The sequence below is a fragment of the Aphis gossypii genome, chromosome 1 (assembly GCF_020184175.1).
Source record: "Aphis gossypii isolate Hap1 chromosome 1, ASM2018417v2, whole genome shotgun sequence".
Taxonomy (NCBI): Eukaryota; Metazoa; Arthropoda; class Insecta; order Hemiptera; family Aphididae; genus Aphis; species Aphis gossypii.
Genome location: NC_065530.1, coordinates 12,464,225 through 12,491,502, shown reverse-complemented (window position 1 = coordinate 12,491,502; position 27,278 = coordinate 12,464,225). Strand labels below are relative to the sequence as shown.

Here is a 27,278-nt window from a genome sequence, read left to right as displayed (position 1 = left end):
TGCAGTGTTGTCGTGCTGCAGTGTTGGTATGCGGTCGGTACACTTGTACATGGTATATGGTGTAAGGATCAGGTTCGGTATACATCATTGATGTGGGGCATGCGCACTATTTCGTGCATTGCAGGCTGCAATGCTGTTGGCAGTGGACTGATAACGCACGAGATAAGATTTTACGGCGATGTTGAGAGTGACGATAACATTTTTAGTCTTTACGTTTACTATTTAGTATATTATATTAATTCAATACTATTTATTGTTTTTCGAGTACCCATCAAAGGCCACCTTTAATGCGTATTTTCTGAACACGAAATAGTCGTTCTTTCTACTCCATTGCTGTAGTGTATTTTTTTCTCCACATAGTTGAGATTTCAACTTAGTATATTAAGGTACGTAATTTTCTCCTGTTTCATATCCGATATTGCTCAATTTGACCAACATTTTATGTAGTACCTATTGTTTTCACTTTATTACGTAGTATTCGAAATCGTCTTTAAAGCAACATTCTCATCTCTAGATTTCTAATGCCTTGTAAATGTCCCCAAACAAGGACTGGTACAAGGTCTTCTGTGGATTTTTTAAACACCAGAATTGTATGTGATCAGACATCATATTTATTTATATTTTGTTTAACTCACTTGAACGTTTAATCTTTAACTTATTTTTCAAATTCTTTTGATCCATATAAATTGAATTCGCAACAATTGTTTTTATTTTCCTCTAATTGTTTTTATTAGTTTGATTTGTCTTTATTTTTATAAATATAACATGGTTTATTATTTATACATTTTTTGTATACTTGTTAATGTTCATAGCATTATGGCAGTGCGTAGTACTGGGCCTCTTTTGGCGAGATTGCGTGACCTGATGAAGTTAAAATATTTAGGTGAACCTATTCAAGGTTATATTGTTTTATCAGAAGATGCTCATCAAGTAAGTTACTATTTCAGTATCTCTCCATTATTCCATATTTATAATTTTTTTTTTCAGAATGAGTATATTTCCGCATGTGATGGACGGCGAGCTTTTATTACTGGTTTTACAGGTTCTGCTGGTGTTGCTCTTATTACGCAAAATGAGGCCTTATTGTGGACTGATGGTCGTTACTTTGTCCAAGCCCAACAACAGTTAGATGATAATTGGACTTTAATGAAAATGGGTTTGTATACCTATACTACATACCTATGTTTAAAATAATATATAATATGTGATAAAATGTGGTCATAGAATGCAGTTATAATTCAATTTCAATTATAAATTAACATCACTATGTAATGTATGTAGAACAGTACAATTAATAGTATTTATATTAGTTAAACTGGTTATTATTTTTAATTGACTAGTAGTGAATAATAAGGAAGTATAGGTGGGCTAATATTATACAAGAATATATTTCAACTTATAAAAGTTTTATATGTAGTCTTATAATGTTGTGATAATAAGTACTTCAGTCATTGAGAATATACTTATCACAACTGTAAATATACTCAAGACACAAGTTTAAAGGCTCTTTAAAATAATGCCACACCCATATTTGTTATTTGTTATACATCATACCATATTAAATAACAAATTTAAATTTTACAATAAAGTTTATGTTTACACTTTGTTTGGTCTTATTATTGAACCTATTAAAAAAATTAAATGTAGAATAAGTCTGTGATAGATTCAGATGTATTTTTTATTCAATATTTTCAAATATGAAGTATAATTACTTAATATTGTATTGATAATATAATAATTTAGCTACCATAGTCTGTATACTAGTTTATGCTACCTAATAAAACTAAAATTTGCTGTATCCCTTCAACATTATATTTAATAAAATTGAACAATGAGCTTTGTATTTAAGAAAAAAAACTTAGTCCATTGAAATCCTCTTCTTATTTATAAGTAATTATTTTTATATATTCCATATTTTATAACTTGCTTTCAAATTAAGATTTTCAAAAAGAAAAATCTAAATCAATTAAATATTATACATAATACTTATATGGTTTTCCTTTTATTTTAATTTGTATTATTTCTTAATAATTCTTTACATCAACAAATAATAGGTATAAAATACATTCATCACTTCGTTCAGAATCTAAAAAATGCATATTAGATTAGTAAATCTTTTTAAATTTAAATTTTTTGTTATCATTTTTTTAACTAACTTGTTAATATACAGTTTTGGTATTGTTATTTTATCTTGATGGTTCTAATATTACCTAATAAGTTTTATTTTATAAAAAATTGTTTGCTTATACTGCAAAATGTTATGTAAAAAAATGTGCATTTGAAAATGACATTTTTATTTTACAATACCTGTTCATGCTAAATATATTATTATGTTAATGAAAGTTAATAATTCAAAACTTATACCAAGCTTAAACCAACAACTATTTTCATACTTGTCAATAAAAGTTTGCAGATGACCTATTTGCAATAAAATAATAATAGATGCATATTTAACCTTAATTTAAATAAATAATTCAAGTGAAGATTAAATAATTATTATTTATGTTTCAGGATTACCAGATACACCTACATTAGCTGAATGGCTTACAAAAAATATGAAAGCTGGTTCTAGAATTGCTGTTGATGCAAATCTAATAACATATAGTGAATGGCGTAGAATCAATAAAGAAATAAAATATAAAGGCATTAATTTGGTTCCATTAGATACCAACCTCATAGATCGTATGTGGTCTGACCGTCCATCTATCCCATCAAATCCAGTTAAACCGTTAAACATTACATTTACTGGTATTGTTGATTATTATTTTTTTTTAATCAATGTGATAATTCCCTGTTTTCTGTTATTAATCATTATTATCATTCCTAGGTAAAAAGTGTGGTGAAAAAGTTGAAGAAGTTAGACAGAAAATGACTGAAAAAAATGCTACTATTTTGTTAGTAACTGCTCTTGATGAAATTGCATGTACGTATCAATATTATTTCAATAATATATTCTTCATAAATTGAATTATTTTATTAACCTTTGATCACTTTAACACATTGATTGCATATGAATTATTGCAGTTATTATCCAGTGTGTATATCACTTTTTAAAAAATAACATAAAAAACTGGTAAAAAACCAAATGGTGCCAAATATACTGCTGAATGATCCTCATGACACCAATTGGTGTTAATATGCAGTCAATGTGTTAAAAACTTAAAATAGTTCAAATCACAGTATACAATATATACATTTTTATTATTTTATGACTGTCCATATTTTATTTTCAGGGTTACTAAACTTGAGAGGATCTGACATTACGTATAATCCAGTATTTTATTCATATGTCATTGTCACACACACAGATGTCCATTTATTTGTTGATGATAAAAAGCTAGATTCAACTGTACCAGAACATTTTAAAAGTGAAAACTTGTCAGTCATTATACAACCTTATGATAAACTACATACATTTTTCAATGATATTGTAAGAATGATTTTGCATTTTTTTTTATTTAAATAATTATCTGCATATTAATAGATATTGTTATGTCCGGCCCAGCCAATACATACATCAATGCGGAAATGAATACGTTATGATTGTCAGTGTATATTAAAACATTTATTATAATTGTTAACTGCACAAAATACAATATTTAAGCTTACAATTAATTATGAGGTTTGACCGGTGTTACAACCTGACTAAAATACTGATATCAAGACCATGAGTCTTATCTAATGGCCTATCTCTGATTATCTTGGATATCCCTAATCGTCTGACGAGCTCAGTCATTGCTTGTCATACCACATGATGTATATTAGTATGGTGCCCATAACAATATGAATACTATTTAAATTTATAAAAAAATGTGTGTACATTATTTTAGCTGGCATCAGACAATAGTAAGACTGGAAAAGTTTGGGTGTCAGACCGATCTAGTTATAACTTGGTTAACATTGTACCTAAATCAAATCGCATATCTAAACCTACTCCAATTCCACTCATGAAAGCTATTAAAAACTCAGTTGAAATTAATGGTAAAATAAAATCATTATTAGTTTGTAATCAATTTAATACAATTGATAATTTTTTTGTAGGTCTTAAAAATGCCCATATCAAAGATGGTGCTGCATTGTGTTCATATTTTGCTTGGTTAGAAGAAAACATATCACTTGGAAATTTAACCGAAATATCAGGTGCTGAAAAGTTATTATCATTTAGAAGGTATTTATTATTTAAAAATAACATTCTCATGTCATTTATAATTTTATTAATTAGTAATTATAATTGATTTTAAAAGCTTGCAAGAAGATTTTGTGGGTCCAAGTTTTGAAACAATTTCTTCATCTGGTCCAAATGGTGGAATAATTCATTATTCACCAACTCCAGAAACTGATAGAAAATTAAGTGTAGATGAAATGTATTTGTGTGATTCTGGCGGTCAATTTTTGTAAGTATATTTTTTTTATTTAACTTTTAATATATTTTATTCTTACTATTAAAAATATTTTTACTAAAATAGGGATGGAACTACTGATGTAACTCGTACACTGCATTTTGGAACACCTACTGAATATCAAAAAGAATGTTTCACCAGAGTTTTTAAAGGCCAAGCAAATTTAGCCATGAGCAAATTTCCTCACAAAATCCTTGTAAATTTTATAGTTCTATTTCAAATTATATTTGTTTTAATTACATTAATGTTGTGTTTTAACTTTTAGGGAAATTGTCTGGATTCATATGCACGAAGATTTTTATGGGATGTTGGTTTAGATTACATGCATGGTACAGGTCACGGTATTGGTGCTTACTTAAATGTACATGAAGGACCTATGGGAATATCTTGGAGAGAAATACCGAATGATCCTGGATTACAAGCTGGAATGTTTTTATCAAATGGTAATATGTTGAGCAAATATTATTTATGTCCTGCAAAATGTTTAATACATGAGTTATATCATCCCAAAAACAATTATGTGTTTAATTTTGTCCATCTTATAAAATACATACATGAATTGTGTTAACATTATATTATATTATTTATAAATTATAACTATAAAATTAACTAAAATAGGAACTGTTTTATTCTACCTTTAATGACATTTTCTCCCTGTTATGTAGACTTTCAATTATAAATTAAGTAGTTTTTCTTCAAATAGTAGGTACCTAATTTACAATATATTATTAACGATCTTAAATTAATTAATTGAACACCCTGTTTTTGACGACAATTTTCATAATCATTATAGAAAAAAATAGTACAACTCTTGTATACAAACCCAGTTGTGTGGTCTCATCTGTTTAGTAATGAGCAAAACCTTTTGATTTTTTTTACCAAAACCCAAAATGATTTGTAGTCCTATTTAATGAGTCATCTGGTTATACATGACAAAATATGAGACATTAAATATTTATAGTTTTTTTTTTTTTTATTATTATTAACTATAAAATTATATAATATTAATATTTAATTCTTGTACTATTCAGAACCAGGATATTACGAAGAAGATTTTGGTATTCGTATTGAAGACATTGTCTTAGTTAAAGATTCTACAACTGACTATAAAATGCCACAGAAGCCATTTTTACAATTTGAAACTGTAACTTTGTGCCCTATACAAACTAAAATGTTGATGATAGATTTGCTCACTGATAAAGAAGTAAGAAATTCAATAATAATTGATTATAATAATACATAAATTTATTGTTTTTCACATTTTTAGATTGACTATTTAAATGAATACCATCACAGGTGTTTGGAAGTACTGACACCGTTATTAGAAAAATTAAATGATCAGAGAGCATTAACATGGCTTAAAAAGGAAACACAACCAATTAAGCGATAAATGATGTTTATAATTACACATTATTTAATCAATTTTCAGTTGAATGTTTTTTTTTTTTTTTTAATTGACAAAAATCCTTAAAATAAAAATTAACATTGTCATTTTATATATATTTAGTAATACTTTTCAGCCATGTATAATTATAATTTATAATATATTTATTCACCAATCTATTGTTTCTTTTCTGTTGCTAAATTGCTTGCTATTAGCACTATAAAATTGTTTGTACCATTTTCTATGTGCCAATAATGTTGCTTCTTGTTTTGAAGCTAAAGGCTTTTCTACATAACTCTTGTGATTCCAAATAACTACATCTCTTTCAAACTGTAATTATAATATAATTATAATTTAGTATTAATTTGTGAAAATTGTTAAACAATATTAATTTCTAATTGACTTCAAACTAACCATTACAGCTTCCATAAATAAAACTATTGTAGCATACAGTGATAAATACGTTGGACAGTAGATTCGATGAACAACTTTTTGAATCAATGGCTCAACAGGTGTGACAACTTGGATCAATTTTATGGGCCCAAAACTGGTTTTAAAATTTAAAATCACTAATCCAGGACCTATCTATAAAAAAAAATATTAAATGATACTTCAATACTTCACTATTGAAAAAATGTCATATAATAAGTAGTATCTTCGATATAGGCTGACAAATCAACTCCATTCAGAACCTTTTTTCGTATATAATGATACCTATAATTGGATTCAAATCTAACACATATTAATAATGACCTACTGTACAGCAGAGCGTTACTCACTTGACCGCTCTTTTTTTAAAGTTTTTTTTTCACTAATCCACTTTAACTCGAGTTCAATATGAATAAATGTGATACTTAATATTACTTCAAACTTTGTTTTTCTAAATTGAAATACCTTTGAAAACATTAGTTGACTTGTGCTCGACCTCACGGCGCATACGCCCTACATGCGCTTATTACAAATATTGCAGCTATTGTGTGTGCAGCAGCTGCAGGTAGGTACTTACTTGTTGCGCTTCCACGTTCAGATTGAAAACCGCAAACTTTCCAAACATCAGTAGCCTATGCTGCAGGTCGAGCGCGGACACGTGACTGCCGCGCGTGCCGTCCGCTCGCCAAGCGGCCGTCCACTCGTGGACGCCGAGCCACCTCCACGGCGACCGGTCGGCCTGCGCGGCGTACTGGCCGCCCAGCGCCATGTGGCCGTGCAATGCCGGAAGGTGGGCCACATCCGCCCCGTTTTCCGGGATGTCTTGGATGTGCGCGTTCACGTAGTGCTCGCTGCGGCCGCGGTACGTCCATCCCCGGCCGGTCAGCTGGACGTCTGCGGCCGGACGCCACGACGGCGCCTCGTTCTCCGCGTGGTACCACACGAACACGAATCCGTTGGCTTCACAACTCTCCCATCTCTTCACCGACGCCGTCTTCCGCAACAGTCCTGCAGTGTACACGTCCGCAAACGTTTTCGGTTTAATTCATTACACGAGTGTCGTAAATATCGGTGTAAATAAACACACGCGGTAATATATTAGGGGAGAGACTCGAGGCCGTAACTGAAAAAAAATTTCGGGAGATGGGGGATCCGACATTTTTTTAAACATACCTATATAGATTATACCGAACACTTCATTTTTACGTTAAAAATATAAAATTTGACTATTATCGTTACCTATTGAAAACATAAGTCGTCATTATAATATTCGATTTACATAATAATAGTTAATTATTTCATTAATAAAAAAATATTACTACTTTTAAAAATGTCGGGGGTGTTCGGACCCCTTGACCCTGGACCTTGGAGGGTCTGTAGACACTTAATGGTTAAATGACCCGTCCGTTCCACTTACAACAAATGCCGATTTTACCTGTGACAAATCTACAGGTCACCTACTCTCTAACTTTGTTAATTATTATACGTAATTCTTATTGTTTTGATAATAATCTGCAAGAAACGCCGTTAATAGATAATAATATGCTCGGAATAACAAAAATATTGTTCATTTCTATACACGTTACATACTTACATGACGTAATAAAATTATAGAAAACCAATGAATAATGCTATAGAAAAACAAAAGTAGGATTACATTTTTGTAAATAATTACATGTCTTTAGATACCTATGCCTACGATGCATATTATATAAATAAATAGTAGGTATATCCAAAATGTAGGTAATTACCTACAGTTAAAGTGTTGAATTCCGCTATTTTATGAATTAACTTATCAATTAACTAGATAGGTACCTAGGTAGTTCAGAAGTTCATGAATTATCTACGAATTTTAGTTAAAGTATGAAATACCAATAATATCAAAGGTAATTGAACTACCTAGTTATTTTATACAATAATTATAGTTCGATTTCCGTTAAAGTTTCCGTTAACATTAAAATTTAAAATATACCTATAATAATTTTATAATATTTTATTTATTTCAAACTGAATTAATTATTTATTTGTGCAAGGCTATATAGTAGTATATAGTGGTATTTAGAGTTGCACAATACTTCATTTTTCTACAAACAAAGTGAGCACTTATAGTTGTAAAACTATTACTAAACGATAATCTTGTAAAATAAAAAATATTATATATATATATAATATTAATAATAAGTCATAATGTAATTTTTCTGAAAATTATTTATTCAAATTTTTAAATAATTATTAGCTACCTAAGTATTTTACTTATTAAACTAATAAAACTGAATGTGTAAATTATCAATGTAGTGTTTATAGTATGTAAATTTAAAAAAATGATGAAATGATGACTTACTATTTCTATTTAAGAATAAGCTTATATTTTCCTGGTTATGATAAACTCAGAATTTTAAATTAGTGGAATCGATAATTGATTTTAACTCTACACTGCATTATTTTTTCGGTAATTAATATATATTATTTATATATAGTATTATCATGATAATTTGGGAAAAAATGAAAAATGACTAAAAAAAATATATTTAAATATTTTTATATCTTTTGACCCTATTCAAAGGTTCATAGCTAATTGTCAACAATGTGCATTAGTTAAATGAATTTTTATTTAAAAAAAAAATTCTGAATAAAACCTTTTAGATACTACCTACATAATAACTTTATATACTTATTACACCTAAAAATAATAAATTATAAGTACAACTGTACCAAGTGAAATCGAAATAAAATGCTATAAAACTATGAGTAGAATCTGTAGCTACTGGCGGAATAGTTGAAATCTCGACGCAAATATAGTATACAGAATAGCAATATACATAGGTACCTACACGACTAGAACATAATAATAACGAGATAAGTATATTACATGTCTATTATTTCCATATAACCGTATTATAGAACTGTATAAGTACCATATAAGTACCCCGACTAATTTTTCAGATAATATATATTATATTATAAAATACTCGCATTATATATGCGATATCATATATTATAGACTTTTAGGAGCATAGATTAAAGCACTAGAGAAGAATCTGAAGAATAAAACAATAAAATAGATAATAGTAAAATAATGTCTGCTTTTCGTGTTCAACGTACCTACGTAACCTACGTACGAGTAAAATGGTTGTAGGCGTATAGATATATACATAGATATGAAAAACTATAATATAAGTTTATGTATACGAATCTTTACCATTCGAACTGCAATCGTTCGGTATTCGGACACACTTCCCACTGGTACCGTCAAATGCCCATCCATGAAACGGACACTGGAGACAGTTTCCTTTAACTATTCCTCCAATAGCCATATTAGCACCCAAATGAGGACAGTAAGCGTTTAGTATGTTAACGTCGCCGTTGGACGCACGAAACACTGCAAAATTTTCTCCTAAAAACATAATAATATTTTACTAACACTTGTTTACAACAGTTGCTCTCATAATATAGGTATTCTTAAAAGTAAATTATTATATTATTGTACAATGTACAGCTACAAACTATTAGTTGTACCCACTTGTACCTACGAAGTATATTAGCAACTACAACCTTTATACTTATTACTCAGAGATACTTTATACTCAGACTGTACTACAGTAGAATCAGTAGATGTTACTATGAACTTTTTTAGTTGTGCATGCATTGCATGTGCTATGTACCAACCAACAATAGTACCTACATTTTAGTACAACCTCGATTAATCGCGGCCAGTCTCGAGACTGGTGCCTTGGCGGATAGTCTAAAAGACGGTTTAACGAGAAACTTTATTTATTATTTTCTCAACAATTACGACTAACTGACTTCAATACTAATAAGATACGTCCACAACCGTCATATTATACTGTTTTTATCTCACCCATAAGATGTATATATCATACTTATCTGGTGGATATTGAAGGAAAGTTTCGGTTAAACCAGCTTGCTTATAAGGCGATACCTAAGATTATACTGTAACGCATGAGTAGTGGCAGTTAATCGAGAAAGACGGGGTTAATCGGGACCGGATGGATAATCGAGGTTCTACTAAATGTAGCTACTTTTAAGGTTTTAAATTGTCACTAGGTACTCACTTTTCAATTAAATTATTTCAACATTAACTATGTAATACCAAAGTCAATTTTAGATTATATTATTAAAGCAAATTAAAAAAAAAAATTATTGAGTTAATTGTAATAATTGTATATTGAATAATCATTTTCAATTAATTAAAAATTATTATATAATAATAATAATTAATTAATTAATTGTCTTACTTATGATTATTTATTATGGATAACATTGATATTATTTTTTAAATTTTTGTATTGTACTTAAAATTTCATGTCCCACGACCACGACGGTCGACGACTCTCTCGGAAACGATAAGTGTAGAATTTGTATTTTTCTATTATATTATGTATATTACAAAAGCACATTAAGATTAAAAAAGTCTAATAGATTTAAGTTTGAGAACACGTATGCTCTATTGAAGTATTAAAAAATTAAAACATAATTATTAGAAATCATCAATGATAGAGGTTCAAACTTACGACGACGTAATGCTCTGCGTCTCACATGCGACATAGCTAGGCAATAATGCATATAATAATGAAAGAGGAAGGTGGGACAGAAGAAGAACAACACGGCAGGTATAGTGTAAGTACAAAAGTTAATTTATTTTTAAATGGTTGATCAATAATCATAAAATCTATAAAGTACAACATTTACCTAACTATTATAGTGAATCATAAATTAATTTAAAAAATAATTATCTTTCACGATTCAAAAGTATAAAATTTATATTTTGTTAAATAGACACAGCTGTAGGTCTCAAATGCTTAGAACTAATAAATAGTAACACAAATTTAATAACAGTTTTTTTACCGTATAGCTGCAAGATGTGTACCTATAATGCATCTGATTGAAAGTAAATTTTATTATTTTATTTTACAGTTAAATTCTTACGCATGATCTTAAGAGTCAAGGTCTTGTCCACTTTTTAATTTATCCATCCAGACAACGCAGTTACATGAATAAATTAATATCGTTCAGTTTAAACCTCTATAATAGTTTTTCGTTTCAGTATGGGTCAGAAAATTACGAAAAAACCGAAAATTCAAAAAAATATCTTCAGTTATAATATCATGTAAATTTGGGTAAATATACTAAAATAATCTAATCATAAAATAAATAATATCATAAAATGAATAACACGTTTTTAAAAATGTCTTTATAATATGTATTCATAATAAAATAATATATTTATGTATGTAAGACTTTTAAGTCTCAAAGAATAATACTTATGAAGTTATGAATTACAACAAAATAATAAAATTATAATTCATTGTTTAAACTTTAAATATACCCAATTTTTTCCAAATTTAAAATAAAAATTTCAATGAAAATTTTTTTATTGAAATATAATTACATTATGAACTGCATGTGAGAAATCTTATATTAAATTTTCAAACTTTTTAAACTAGTAAAAATTTGTTTCGACATTTATAGACAATAACTATTAATTGCACCATGCATAGAAAATGATATAACAATTACCTATTCGTTTTTAAATCACAAAGTAAGTAAGAAAATCGATTGATGAGAAATCATTACTTTAAGCTTTATGAATATTGAATTTCATCAAAATATTTATGGAATTAGGTTTTTTTTTAATTCCAGTAATATGAACTATTGAGAAACCTGGTATAAGATTTTTAAGCTTTTTGACCGAATGAAAACATTTTATTAATATTTGTAAAAAAAAAAAATAATAAATAAAAACTGTAAAATGTCTATACATAGATCAAAATATTATCAAAAATATACCACAAATAAAAATTTTAAAAATGTCACACAAATTTCAGTTAATGAAGAATGAAGTTGAATATCTATGTAATAATTTTTACTACTTTAACAGTAGATAACAAGTACACAAAAAAACAAATACACATCATTGTAAAATCATATCGCTTAGCTCAAAATTTAAAATCTATATAGTAGGTAAATATAAAAATACATAGCTTATTAAAAAAAAATATCTTCAAATACCTAATTATAAGAATTTTTAATTACCTACTTTTATAGTTACATAAACATAATAATCAGAATTCAATATTCAGATCAAGCACTATTGCTTAATAAATTAAAATTCAATATATTTTATTGATACATTTTTATTTCATATATATAAATAAATAATATTCTTTTAAAATAATTATTTAATATAGATGAAAGCTCAAAATTTATTTGTCCGGTAAAAGTAATAGGGAAATTATTATTAATTTGATTATCGTCCATATAGAATATAGACGCGTTTTGAATTTAATTTTTCTAAAAATGTCATAGTATAATGCATTACTGCTGCAACTTACCTAAAGCCGTCACGTATTTAACTTGATTGACGTTGACTTGATCTGAGTCCAGGAGCGCAAACCATCCATTTGGATAAACTGGTGGTAATGCTCCTTTTTTCCTTAGCCTCATCATGGATCGTATTAAGTGTAACTTATCTTTTGACGCCCACTGATTTTGTGTGAAATGCTGTTTGTAACCCACATCAGCCAATTTCTTTTGTTATTTAAATAAAGACAATTTAGTTAAATTGTCTGAGCGTATAAAATATTATACATTTTGTAAATGTGTTATGTACTTATGTATAATATAAGGAACCCCAATTTACCAATAAATCACGGCTAATCGCGATCTTTTGTGTATCAATATTAGTAATATTACAATAATTATTATTATCGTGTTTCAGTCAGTAGCGTACAGTGAATAAGTATCCAGGCCCAGAATGAGTGCATGATATTTTGCTTTTAATAATATATACTATATGTATATTATTATTTTAACATTATATATTATATATCTGGTATATAATAGGTACTTATTTATAAGATCTTTCTATAAATGACTTATAATATTTTTAATTTTATAATTCCGTTGCTTACAATTTATTGTGTTAGGATCATTATTAAGACTACGGAAAATTAAAAATGTTGATGAAAAACCTTAGGTAAGTATATATGCGTATAATTTAAATAATTTAATTTAAGTTGAAACGTTTATAATCCATGAGTTCTGTGACAGTTATAAGTACACAAAATAATATGTACCTACTTATAAGTACAGATGTACTATAACAGTCTCTTGGTTTTTAAACATGAAATAATATGAGTATTAAAAAATGTATTAAATACTTTTAGCTAGTATATGAATCTCTTTGATATTTATCAGACATTAATTATCTTGATGAGGTAGGGGTGTTTAAAATATGATCGCTCACGAGACCAAATATTGAGGTTACGCCACTGGTTGCAGTTATATATGTATAAACGCTGTATAAAATCATTCGTTTACCCTTTGTATGTCCAATGGTCTGATCAAAAAGCGGTAACCGTACCACAATCCCAATGATGCACAAACTCCTACAGCCACGTACTTGCAGCAGTCGCCACTACAGTATTCACGCATCAACTGAATCGATAGACTGACTGCCAAAATAGAAATTATCGATTTTTCCATGATGATCTAAAATGAAAATTGTAATATTTATACATCAATTATAATATTTTATTGAATTTGCGTCTTCGGAAAATATACGAAAAAATAACTAATACATGTGAGATCCACGCACAACGTGCGTAAACCACTCGTGTTTAATAACTGAGGACCCCTGCAGGGGTTGTGAGTGGCATAAATGCGTTTAGGTATATACGCAATCTCTTTATAGGTAGGTAGGTAAAACCTAACCTATACCTAAATTGTATTTGACGTTTACCTTTTGTTTTTTTTCTTTACTTTTAACAATTCTTATTGGATTACATATTTTAACACAAGAGAATATTTTATGTATAATTCATTATTCATGATCGATTTAAGATTGTATATGATCATGAATCATGATTCATGATATACAGAATCTTACAAAACCTATATGAAGTGACCAAACACTAACGATTATTGCAATTTTCACTAAACAACGATGTATAATAAACAATTCCCAAAATAATGGTTTGTACACTATATTACCTAATTAACATTTCAATGCCCTTATGAATTATTATTAAAAATGTAGATGTAATAATTATTTTATAATTGAATCAATTATAATTATTTTGTTTATGATATAATTATTATTAATATTATTTTAAATTATTATAATAGGTATCTACAATAAAAATAACAATACTTCATTTAGATAAAGTTCATACGAATTTTGCTCAATCTGAGACAATTATCATATTTTTCTTTATTGTTTTTTACTACTACAACAATTTTAAATGAATTTGCGATAATACAGTGTTTGAATCTTTTCTGTAAAACCGTGAACTAAGTGTAAATTTAAAAACAAATGGTTTTCATCGACACGAAAACGAGTAAATCTTATAATCCTGCAGAGTACATAGTCTTTAAAAGTTAACTTGAATAATATATTATATTACCAACCCGTAAATTATTGTAGGTAGTGAAAGTTAGGCTACCTGTTTTTTTCCCCCAAACCGTTAAATGTTTAAAAATGTTTACTTCTTTATGTACCTAATAAAATGTATTTATTGAATAAAAAAATTAAAAATTTCAGATTCACATAACAAAATCAAAAGTAGATTTAAATGTATACCATACATCAGCGGTTCCCAAACTGTGCACCGTGAGCATTTCTAAAGGGCACTGCGGTCTACGGTTCATAATAAATAATTTAAAATTTATAAAATTTTTGTTTTCTTCTGTCTTTCATGGTATTTTTTACTATTTACAATAGGGTACCTCGGCTGAATTTGATTCTAAAATGGGCATCGTGAAAATAAAAGTTAGGAACCGCTGCCATATATTAATATTATATCAATATACCATATTATATATAATGTAGAGTATATATTATATAAAATAATCTAAGTCCGGTATTTCAGGTATGATAGTAGTCATTGATTTATATTTTATATTATATATATATATTTTTTTTTTCAAAGCATTTTGAACATGCTCTACACATGTTGTGATTCAGCATATTGGAAAAAGAATGCACTTAGCATAACATAAATCGTCTGGTTTAAAATGAATTCACATCACATGGGCGGTAGGGCATATTAATGCACAAATTTGTTCCGTAGAATACCTTGTTCTAAAGCAAAAATTTATAAAATGTTTAGTTGATTAAATTTTTAAAGTACCTAAATCTTTGAACATAAACACAATCCATACTCGTAATACCCAAATCTTATGACTTATAAATTAAATACTACGCTTGTTTCGCTAGGAGAATACTATACGTCTATAACTATCTATTTATATTATATATTACCATACTATCAGCTCTACGGCTAACGCTACAATTTGAATGACTCTGTATACCTACCTACTTTATACTATTATAAATGTGTTTGCCTATATATGGATGACGGTTTAGTGGCCAAGACTGTATATTATAACGACGTAAAATCTTATCGGTCCGCATACAATTATAAGCGTATATCTATACATACGATTTTATATAATATGTATATCCTATCTGTAGTTCAGTATATACCTATTATGTATATAATATATAAATATATATATATATATATTTATATATATACATATATAAGAATGTGTGTTAAATGATTTATTCATGACTTTGACCGAGCAGAAAATTACGTCTGTGTGCACCACGCTATATATGGTATATATATACATACATATTATGTATACACTGTCAACTCGCAATATAACGAAACTCGGAATAACGAAAATCTCGATATAACGAACGAAATCGTCGTTCCCTTAAAAATATCGTGAAATGTACCAAATACGAATATCGATGTAACGAACTCTGGATCCAAAAAACTTTGTCTTTGTTCACTTGAAATTTGTTATAAAACGAGTTGAGTGTATGAGATAAATACATAATACATGCAATCAACAAAATATATGTACCTATATTTTATATATATAATTATTATATTATATTAATTATTATTACATTATAGTATGTATCTTGTTGATCTATTATATATTTATATGCAGAGTTCGAACTAAATAAAAGAAAAGGGACTCCTTAAAACTTAAAAAAATTAGCGTTCCTTACAATAATTATTAATCTTAACCTAACTCCCTCGACCCCACACCTACAACCATCCATATTCAACAATAGGTAGTTTAAATTTAATACGCTATTACAAGTAAAATTTACCAACAATTACAATAAATATTATTTTACTTATCATTTATTCAGATAAAAATGTATTTATGATCAACATTTTTAACATTTTTAACTAATCAGGTAATTCATTAAATATTTTTTAAATAAAATTCTATAATTTTTGATAAGTGGGATTTACATCAGAATTCTTTCTTTTAGGACAACATTCTTCTTCAGCACATCTCTTTCCTCTGTGTAGATAATACATATAATTCTGGTTTGAAATTTTTTTAACTTAAGATCCATTATAATTTATTTACATTAAAGATGAAATATGAATTGAACTTAACGCATTCATTTAGTTAGGTAGTCACTACATTTTTCATAAAAATAAAAGTAAATACGTTCTCACTAACTTGATGATATTGCAATTAATGCAATTGTCTTTATTATAGTTAACTGAGCGTTCAGAATCACTTCAGATCCCGTATGTAAAGTTTATTTTTTTATCTTTAAATTTTCGTAAGCTAAGTATTGTATTGAGAAGGTAAATATTAAAAATAAAATAAATGCATTAAATATTTATATTTTTTCTTTCATACTCTTTTATTATAGTCTTGCCATAGAGGTGAAACTGCCCCTCACTTATTGTCTCACTCCACGATGGCAATTAATAAATCAATATCGATTATTGATATTATTATAGGTTGTATTTTATATTATATTATTTAACCAAAGTCCGAAATTGACTTGTGTCTATTGTCAATTGTCCTGATAATGTGAAGAAAAACTATTATGAAGTAGATAATGTATACAAACATTACCCAACTAAGATAACTGTAGCTACCGCGCGTGTCCGTGTTATGGCTAGTATGCAAATTAATAATGATAATACATCCATAAACATCTTATAAATCATAATATAATGTATATTAATCTGTTTTAAATAAATAATAATAAGTATTATCATTAATAATAATCAATATGATATAATATAATAAATAATAAAATTGTATATTTATACATTTTAACTATAATAAAATATAATATAATCAATGGTATTATGTAAATCTATCAAAGGTCGTGTATTTAAAAATAAATGATTGGGTGAATTTTGCTAAAAAAAACCAAATATGTTAAGATACAATTACTGTTTAAAAATTTACACTTTGTTAAAAATATATACTCAAATTTAAATTCTGATAGCATAATACCAATATATTTATAATCAAAGTATAGGATTAATAACTATAATTTTTGTTAAAATTATGAATATAGGTATTAGGTACAGCCAATGGGGAGTGGGTCACGAGCCCATTTTGCCTTCTCCCCATAAATATTTACCTATATAGGTACTATGTATGGTGCATATATATACCAGTGTTAAAAATAAAAGTAAAAAATAAACATCATTAATCAAACTTCCTAGTTTCCTTAGTAAAGACAATTTTCCGAAACGATTTTTTTTGTTTGATAAAATGTTTTTAAAAATTAATTGACATTTGGCGATTACCACATAAAATAACTAATTTGTGGGTGCGTCTTAGCCCCCCGGGTGCTGCACATGCTTACTTCCCGTAACTCTCTCGTAATAACTTAATTTATCTGATTTTTCTTTCAATAGTTATTACTTTATTAGTTACCATAATGTCATACATTAATGTTTAACGTACATATGTACAGTTAATGTACGAAACTATGGTTTCAAATTTCGAGTGTGTTAATAGTCCGGATAATAACATGTACATTGACTACAGTCCACATTTCAAACTTATAAGCCGTAGCCCAATACCTACGTAGTACGTTATAATGCGTTTGATAATATATTATTACGTATATATTATATACTTTTATTGTATGTATACACAGATAATGCAATAGTGAATTCACTGTTTAAGGCAGTGTAAATTATATCACTAATTACAAAATGTTTGTAAAAATTGAAATATTTTTTTCAATAATTATGTACCTAATAATTTTAGCTTTTTTTTCTATATTAATACCAGTTTCGATATTTTTTTTTATATTATACTACCTATATAGATAGGTAATTTGTTGTATTGATATTTTAATTATTTAAAACTCATATTATATTTATTTAGATAAATTAGGTTTTGACACTTTTAATACATCTTGCAGCGTGTATAGTGGTTATAGCCCTATTATAGTGCTGACGTAGCATAAAAAGCGAAATTTCACATCACAACACTACGGTATATTAAACATTTTAAATACTTTAAAAAAAAAAAATGAATTATTATTATTGTCTCAATCATGGTATTTATACACGTAACACAAAAATGTGTTACTCGAGTGCTGTATGCGTTTATATTACGTGTAAACGGTCAATGGGCTAATTAATACAGCAATATTATAAAATTGCAGAAAAGAGAAAAACATCAATTAATACATTTTTTGTTTCAAAAACATAGATAAAAATTAACGTCACAAAAAATGAAACCTACCAAAAAATGGTTAACACAGCTTAATAGATTCGATTGTACAGTAAAAAAATAATTTAATACTCATAAATTTTGAAGATATAATATTACGGGTCAATTCAGTACTCTATATTAATATTATTATGTCTACATAATATAATTTAATAACATCGATTTTATACAGTATACCTACGTAGGAACATTATTTTACCAAAAACGACGTGTTAAACTCTCGCGCTTACCTAAGTATAATATTATAATGTTTAATAGACGACAGTAATTAATAATATTTAAAAAATCGTTTTCGCACTGGTATGGCGGTAACGGCAAAACACGTTTATGTAATATAGTTAGCGGTCAAGGGTAAGGACGACGAGCAGTGTCGGAGCGTCGGGAAAAGAAAGAGGAGAAGGTGTAAAAGCGAAAGAAAGAGAATTGGCGGCTGCTTCCACACCTTCGTATGCACTCATTATTACTATTATTATTATTATTATTTATATTTATTATTATTGTGCTTGTTGCGCGGATCTTCGGAACCGGCTGGTCGGCCGTCGCGTCGCCGTAGGTATCGTAACACCTATGTGGTTACGTACATATATGTTTATAAATTATACGTAATAATATATACACACACCTATCTACCTATAGGGAACAATAATAAAATGCCTTTATTATTATTATTATTATTATCATCATCATCATCGCCGCCGTCGTCGTCATCATCTATACACAATCGTATTTATAAAACACATGCGATCCGTCTATATAGGTAGTGATGATGATGGTCGTTGCGCTATAGGTCGTCTTTTAATTTTTCACCACACGTGGTCGACATCCTCATGAAATTTTCAATGGAATATAATATTAGGTGCATAGTATATAGGTAATTATCTTTCTGTGTTGTGCTTATTATGATATTATGATTGTGATTTATGTATTACAATAATTTTGATGCAGTCACGCTAGCCATTTTCAACTGTGCATCGTTGCTATGCGCGCAGTGAAAGACGTCCAAAATACATATTATATAAAATATGCACTTTTTGTATACCTATACGTCATCAGTGGACAGTTGTATACCTGCAATAGCTATATTATATAGAGAAGCTATACGTAGGTACGTCGCTTCCCCCCAAAATGTCTACTTTCAAATTATCTGAACAGAGTCATCTCGTTTGTTAAATATAAAATATTTTATACATTCCGTTGGGGTACCACATATAAAGCTGATTTTCAAAAATTAAATTTGTTGTTTTATGACTTTAAAAAAACTGTGACCAAAAATACGTACTCAATGTTTATAAACATTAATTTGTTATTGAAATGATTCATTTGAAGTAGTATTTATTTAGAAAAAATACAGATAAGATGATCCTACATACATATACTCGTATATTATATATATATACATATTATACATGTGTGTATGACTGGTGTAAACGTATAATAACATTACAAATATACTGGACAATATTGTTCTTAGAATTTGAAAATAATTATTAGTATTTACTATTTAGTTTATTATTGTCATTGAGTATATACAGCGTTAAAATATGAGTATACAGCGTGATTAGACTTTAACAATAAAGAAAAACCTAAAAAGGTAATCCTAGTTATATAGGTAACATGCAATATTACAAATGAGTATTCTACAAATGTTACGTTATTGATTAATTAATTTAATATTTAAATATCATATTTTTTTCTGAATGAAGTGAAAGATTTCTTGTTTTATATATATGCTTTAAAGTAATTTTATTTTTCATAGAAAATTATTGTAAAAAGTGTTTTCGTATTTATTATATATAAGAACAAGTCATAATTATTTTTATAATTTTTTTAAGCTATTTGTTAAAATACTTGGCAAATTTTACAATTAAATATTAAGTGACACTTTAAAATTAATATAAATTGCAGTAATTGAGTAATACAATAATAAGTACTCTTTTTTTATTATCACTTTTTATCATACACAGTAAAATATTCTAAATTATTAAAACAATACAAATGAATATTTTTTTAATTTAAATTTAGCTTTAAAATGACTTAGAATTAACACACTAATTCTATTAAATAACTCATAATTTCAAGGTTTAGGTAAATATAAATATGATTATCTTTATAAATCAAACATATGGTTATATGAAATTTAAATTTAAATTTTTATATTCTTTTACTGGATATTTTCTCATTTCATTTTCATTTTCACGCGAATAGCAAACAATAATACTTTTTACATAAATCCTTTTATTCCATGACCTCTAAGGTTTTATAGCTATATACAGCTTGAAACATTAAAGATTATAAAATTTTTTAATAAAACTCGTTTGGAATAGTTTAACATTTATCTGTAGGTGCATAAATATTAGTTTATATTATATGTGCATTTACATATTACGTCATATGTTAAATGTAAGTTAGATACAAAAATCTAGTCAATAATAATATTAAAAATAAAAATTATAGACAAGCCGAAATTTCCTACGAGTAATTCATTAAAAATGTAAAATAATTAAATATTTTATTGAGGTATACATAAATGTTTAAAATAAACAAAGCAAATAAATTTTATCATTTTAGATTTGTTTTAAACAGTGTTAGAATTTAGTGATATACCTACTTATTTAAATATATGATACAATTTCGTGTACATATTACATATGTACTATAATAATATAACGATTCAGTTATTACATGCACATGTTATAATTTCATTAAATATTTTTAGATTTGATAAATGTAAAAAAAACACAGTATATAATTTTATAATAATAGTTGCAGTGTAATAAAAGGCTATTACTAATAGTCTAATAATTCGTATCTGTATTTGTAAGTAAAATTGTAATACATTGTATTATCGTTAATAATCTATCTTTTATTGTAGTACCCATTTATCATAACTCATAAGTATACCCGAAATGTTCAACTTACGATGTTCGAGTATTATTATGATAGGTATAGGCGGTATAGTCAGATTCAGAACGCGTATGTTTCAGCGTGCTATGCAGATTGTTTATTTATTATTATGCATATTTTCCATTTTTTTTCACATACCTGTATGTAAATAGTTTTGTTTAATGCTGATGATAATTCGTGAGAAATATTATCTCTGCACAAATGTACATATAATGTACTCTTAACATAAATATGAATGGTGCGTACAGCAGTTTATTTATAATTATACTCGCGTATACAAATATTATTATAACGTGCGTCCCTACCGACCCTACCTATATATATAATATAATCATTCTATCATCAATATCTAGGTGAAAAAGTGTTCAATTTCACTGATGGAATCACTCCTCTCGGTCACCGTCGAATATTAGAAACAAAAATCATTTTATGAGTGGTTGTCCTTGGTTCCACTGTTACAAAGCACCGAGTGCTCCATAACATGCGACCTTGGCCACCCTTCGGCAACTTGATTGATGGTAACCACTGGTCAGTTTTTTTTTTTTTTTTTGGTAATAAAGCGTGATGTGCCTGTACGTACCTATCTATATACCCATTTATATAGGTGGTAGGCAGTATATATAGGCACGTCACATAACATGTACCTATATAATATATATTGTATAGAAACCTACCCTCGTTAATGCACGATCTTCTTTGTTTCCCCAATAGTCGTTGGAACCAATTATACTCGGCATTATTGAAAGTTGGTGGTGCAGTTGTAGCCAGGGTACGTTCACACATACGAAATTTGTGTTTTTTTATTTTTCCACTACCACCTTTAGTTAGCAGCATTAAAACTCCGATTTCGTTTTAGCTGTGCATACACATCTATATCCAAACGAAATCAAGGTTGTTGGTATTTGATTTTCCAGCAATAAATGAGTGCTCGAGTGTTCACTCACAAAAAAAAAAAAAACAAATTTCTAAAACACATATAGTATATATTATATATGATCTAATAACTTCGTAGGTTTTGCTGAACTGTGAATTAAATAATAATGTAGAACGTGAATATTATAACATATGAAAAAAAAATCGCTTTAATAAAAATACCTAAATTAGGACAAATCGTAAAATAATGTCAACACTGTTGCACTAAAATGGCAACTGGAGTATCTATTTTGCCGACATTGTTAAAACTCCGGAACTCAAATTTATTGACTATATTACTATCTACTCATACATTTATACAAAATTAAAAAGTTCAATCCAATGTAGCCTATATATATAAAAAGAAATAAAGCGTGAATATACTAAACAACAACCACGATACACCTTGAAAAGAAATGTCTGTGAGTTGTGATGATTCCACGCAGATATAGACGTCTGTAGCATATGACAGTGACGTTAAAAAACGGTTTGAGGCCAAGTTCAAGGTTATGCAACGAAATGCTTTCATATGGCAAAAACAAATTGAATCGTAAAAACGTAATAGATCTCTCGATCACGGTTAAGGTACCGTTATTCGGTCATGACCACCTGTCGATGGATAAAAAATTAAAAAGTAAATTGCTTACTGATAATAAATTATGTAAAGGAAAAAAATAATTCGCAGAACCGGAACCATCAACATATTAAAACTATATGTGAGCACAATATTATAATGACGCATTTACTATTTATACTCTCTTATTGTCTACAGATAATAATTATGTACGAGTATATTGTCTTATAATATTCTTACAGTGTACAATAAGACTTTTATATAACACAAAAATTTAAATCTTCTAAGAATAAACTAATAAATTGTTTATTACAAATTCCATTATTGGAATCACGGTGATAGTCATATAGGCTGCATGGTAATATCAGATACTTTTGATCAACATATTTCTAACTATAGTTTATAGGTAACAAAAAAGTCGGTATTGTTGAATATTATTGTTTAGTAAAATATTAACCAAACATTAGAAGTAAATTTATTTATTTGTATTAGTATCAAAATAAAGATCTCGCTAATAAAAATAATTATCTTAAAAATATTGTACTAATTAAGCATTAAAAAATGTTTATTGTGTTTTTATATACCTACAATTATATTTTAGCAGATTATTATACTATGTACTATTTATTTTAGTAAAATAATGGGTAAGTAATCCAATTCATATGATATGAATTATTATGATAATAATGATATGATATGTTATGTATGATTAATAAAATAAATAAAATATTAAAGCACTCTTATTTTTTCTTTAACTAAAGAGCATTACTTAATTTTTTTATTTGAATATAGGTACTACCTGTACATTTTACAGTACCTATACTACCTATGTATGTTTCGTTTAGTAAAGGGTGTAAACGTGCCCTTATAAACGCCATAAAACTGGGCCACTAGTTCGTGGCCTTGGTGTAACCCTTCGGGCATTGTTTGCCTCCGACCATTACCCACCGTATTAAATAATATATACATATATATATACAGCGAGATGATTTTTTTTTTGTTCATCTCTGGTCGAACGTATGCAAAGAGAATGCAGGCAAAACAGTCGTCTGAACCTTTAAGGAATAACAAACAGGTGTGCTGATTGCCTACCGGTTTTATCATCTGAATAAAACAAGATTTTCATTTCAGGATCACGGCTAATTCTTAGGTAAAAAATAATAATAATAATAACATAAAAAGAAAGAACACAGGTTAATTAAAAAAAAAAAAAAAACGAACTCGTTTTTACCTGTTACTACCCCTACGATAAATACAATGTCTTATATATGGATACATGTAATTTATAACTATACAATGCTTTATTATGCTAAAATGAAGTTTTTAATCCTTCAAAAGGTTTATTTGAAAACATTCATAATTTGATGAAGGTATTAATAGGTAAGTTTTATAGTGGTACACTGTTAATTATTTTTGAATAAACGTTAAATATTTTTACTTCATTTAAATCTTTATTAAAATGATAATATACTTAGATAAATAACACAGCCTTTATGTACATATAATAAAATGTTGATACACCATAAACAGAGGAGACCTAGGACCTAAGATCTACACGAATATAACCAACCGAAATTATACATTTCTTACTAGTAATCTTGAAATTGTAGTTTTTAATTACTAATTAAATTAAATTATCAAACTTTCATTATTAATTTGATGAAGTCAAAGAAGAAAGGTGAATTTTATTTAAAATTACAATTATTGTTCATATAAAACATAATATAAGTACTATTAATTTTTCCATTATTTAAAAAAACACATCGCAATAGATCTATTTTCATATTTTATTCATTTATTGGAAATAATATTATACTTCCTAATAGCAGAAAAAAAATGATTAAAACTATGAATTGTTTTCCAATAAAATTTGGATTTTAACTGAAAACAAATTTTTCAAAAAAATAACATTTTTGTTATAATGCAATACACTTTATTATGATCATAACACCTGTCAATAATATTGTCATGTTTATTCTGTATTGTAGTCGTGTTTTCGTGGGATTTATACGTGATGTCGTGATAATATAGTGCTTGCTGTATATTATAAAACAAGAAATAGGTAGTGAAAATTTAAAAACAAATTTAATAGTAACCGCATATTATATTGACGGTTAACTGCGCATGTGGAGTGCGTTTCTCGCACCTAAGCTAGAAATATAATATAATGTCTTGTCTATAGAGAATATTATAGAATATAGCTCATAACGTTTTACCTCGGTTTCTATAATTTGTATTGTTCTATTTCTACTGGAATACACTAAAAAATACAACACTGTGGTTCGATTTCAGGTCATCAAAACGAGTTCATATTGGTCAAAAAAAATCCTATTCAGCTGAATTTTTGAATCATTAATACAAATTTTGTGTAATTTTTAAAACAATTAATAATATTCTACGAATGGAAATCGAGAAACATCGCATAGCATTTTGTAAACTTATATGTTATTCGCGTAGCGCGTACGAATACGCAATATTAATAATATTATATTATTTCAATTACAAATGTTTATTATAATACTACTTTTATAGATCCTTTGACAACATGTTACGTCGTGTTGAATATTATATTATATCTATAAATATCAATTTTAAATGTATTAACACGAAAATATTGCTTATTTATTTCTAGGATTTCGGCATGGTATAAAACTATATTATTACTATATTTTCAGAGATGCAAATGAATAAATGAAAAGAAACTAAATACAGCAAACTACTAACAATTTGAAAATCATAACATATTGTGCACGTACATAATATTATATTATAAAATACTTGATATTATATTTTACCGTCAAAACACTTAAAAGTATTACTGATCACCAGGAAGTACATATATAATTGAATTATAACGTAGTTAACCCGTATTTTAGTAAAAATAAAACATACCTATATTATAATATAGTTGACTTAATTATAAGATTAAAATATCGTTTAAAGAATGCCAGTAAAGATAAAATAAAAGAGTAGTTATAGGTATGATAGGTTTTCTTATGTAGGACTATAAAAGGTCTTCGGTTTGATATTTACACACAATTTTAATCGAAGTAATGGTTCGCTTTTCAAGTCAGAAAGCCAACACATTATTGTGTAAATATTATAAAATATGTTATGCAGAGAAAAACACTGATTTTATTTCAATAGTATTGTATTAAGTATTTAAAATCAAACATTTTAGCGGCGTGTAATGATGTAATAATAGAGACGCACGCATAAACATGAATTAATTAATGATTAAACCGTGCTGTAGACACGCAGCTTTTATCACCGATATTTCCATGCTATAGTATATAATATAGCAAATCAAAGATTATTTTTTTGAAAAAATGCATTTTTGTGCTCATTAAAATTAAATTTTTTTATTAACGTCATAGTTATTATTTCAAAATACCGTTTACGAACGGAATTTACCGTCATCACGTAATATATATCTACGTAAAATATGACATTATACGCTGCGGGTATCACATATAAACACTTTCAGCAAAAGTCCGAGACGACAATATTATATATAGGTAGGTAGGTATAGTGCAGTATTATATTATAAGCGTGTTTGAAAACAGGTACCTTTCACGTGAATCCTATATTATCCTTAATCCTATAAACGTACGTACGGGCAGATAGGTATGTATAGATACGTATTATCATATATATATTATATAGTTTGCATCCACGAAGTATAGAGAAGAATTTCGCTCCAAGTCGTGTGTGCGTCGTATACTATACATAATATGTACGCGTGTCGTAGAGATACATCACGAGACGAAGAAGACACGTCGTATAAAATATTATATATTATGATGATAACTATATAACTATAACTATATACTATACTTATATAGGTAAGCGCTTACCTGCAGCAGTGCAGCACTATTCCGGTTCGGCGGATAGATGAAAAAACGTAACAGGCTATAGGTATAATAGGTCGATAGCGAGAGAGCGACGAGTCCACGGAATCCACGAACGTGGATATACGTGATCGAATGCGAAACGATAATAATTTATACGTTATTATATCGCGGGGCGGAAAAATATGGACGTCTGTAATACGCGCATTTACGTCATATATAATATTGTGTTTTGCAGCTGATACACTATCCAATAAATTATAATAATA

General features: G+C 27.7%; 2 protein-coding genes across 2 annotated transcripts; one reads left to right on the top strand and one right to left on the bottom strand.

Moving 5' to 3' along the window:
* Positions 1-34: 34 nt before the first annotated feature.
* LOC114126493 (xaa-Pro aminopeptidase ApepP-like) lies at positions 35-5,961 on the top strand. The gene is made up of 13 exons (XM_027990446.2): positions 35-386; positions 813-930; positions 988-1,156; positions 2,512-2,748; positions 2,828-2,923; positions 3,234-3,430; positions 3,831-3,981; positions 4,042-4,168; positions 4,245-4,394; positions 4,467-4,596; positions 4,666-4,843; positions 5,432-5,604; positions 5,668-5,961. Exons 2-13 carry the CDS (start codon positions 817-819, stop codon positions 5,788-5,790), a joined length of 1,845 nt encoding a protein of 614 aa, XP_027846247.2. The 5' UTR covers positions 35-386; positions 813-816; the 3' UTR covers positions 5,791-5,961.
* Positions 5,711-27,247, bottom strand: LOC114126496 (cholesterol 7-desaturase nvd). The gene is made up of 7 exons (XM_027990448.2): positions 27,016-27,247; positions 13,555-13,725; positions 12,567-12,762; positions 9,413-9,607; positions 6,791-7,221; positions 6,199-6,369; positions 5,711-6,114 (listed from the first exon to the last, which is right to left on the bottom strand). Exons 2-7 carry the CDS (start codon positions 13,717-13,719, stop codon positions 5,953-5,955), a joined length of 1,320 nt encoding a protein of 439 aa, XP_027846249.2. The 5' UTR covers positions 13,720-13,725; positions 27,016-27,247; the 3' UTR covers positions 5,711-5,952.
* Between the last annotated feature and the right edge of the window lie 31 nt (positions 27,248-27,278).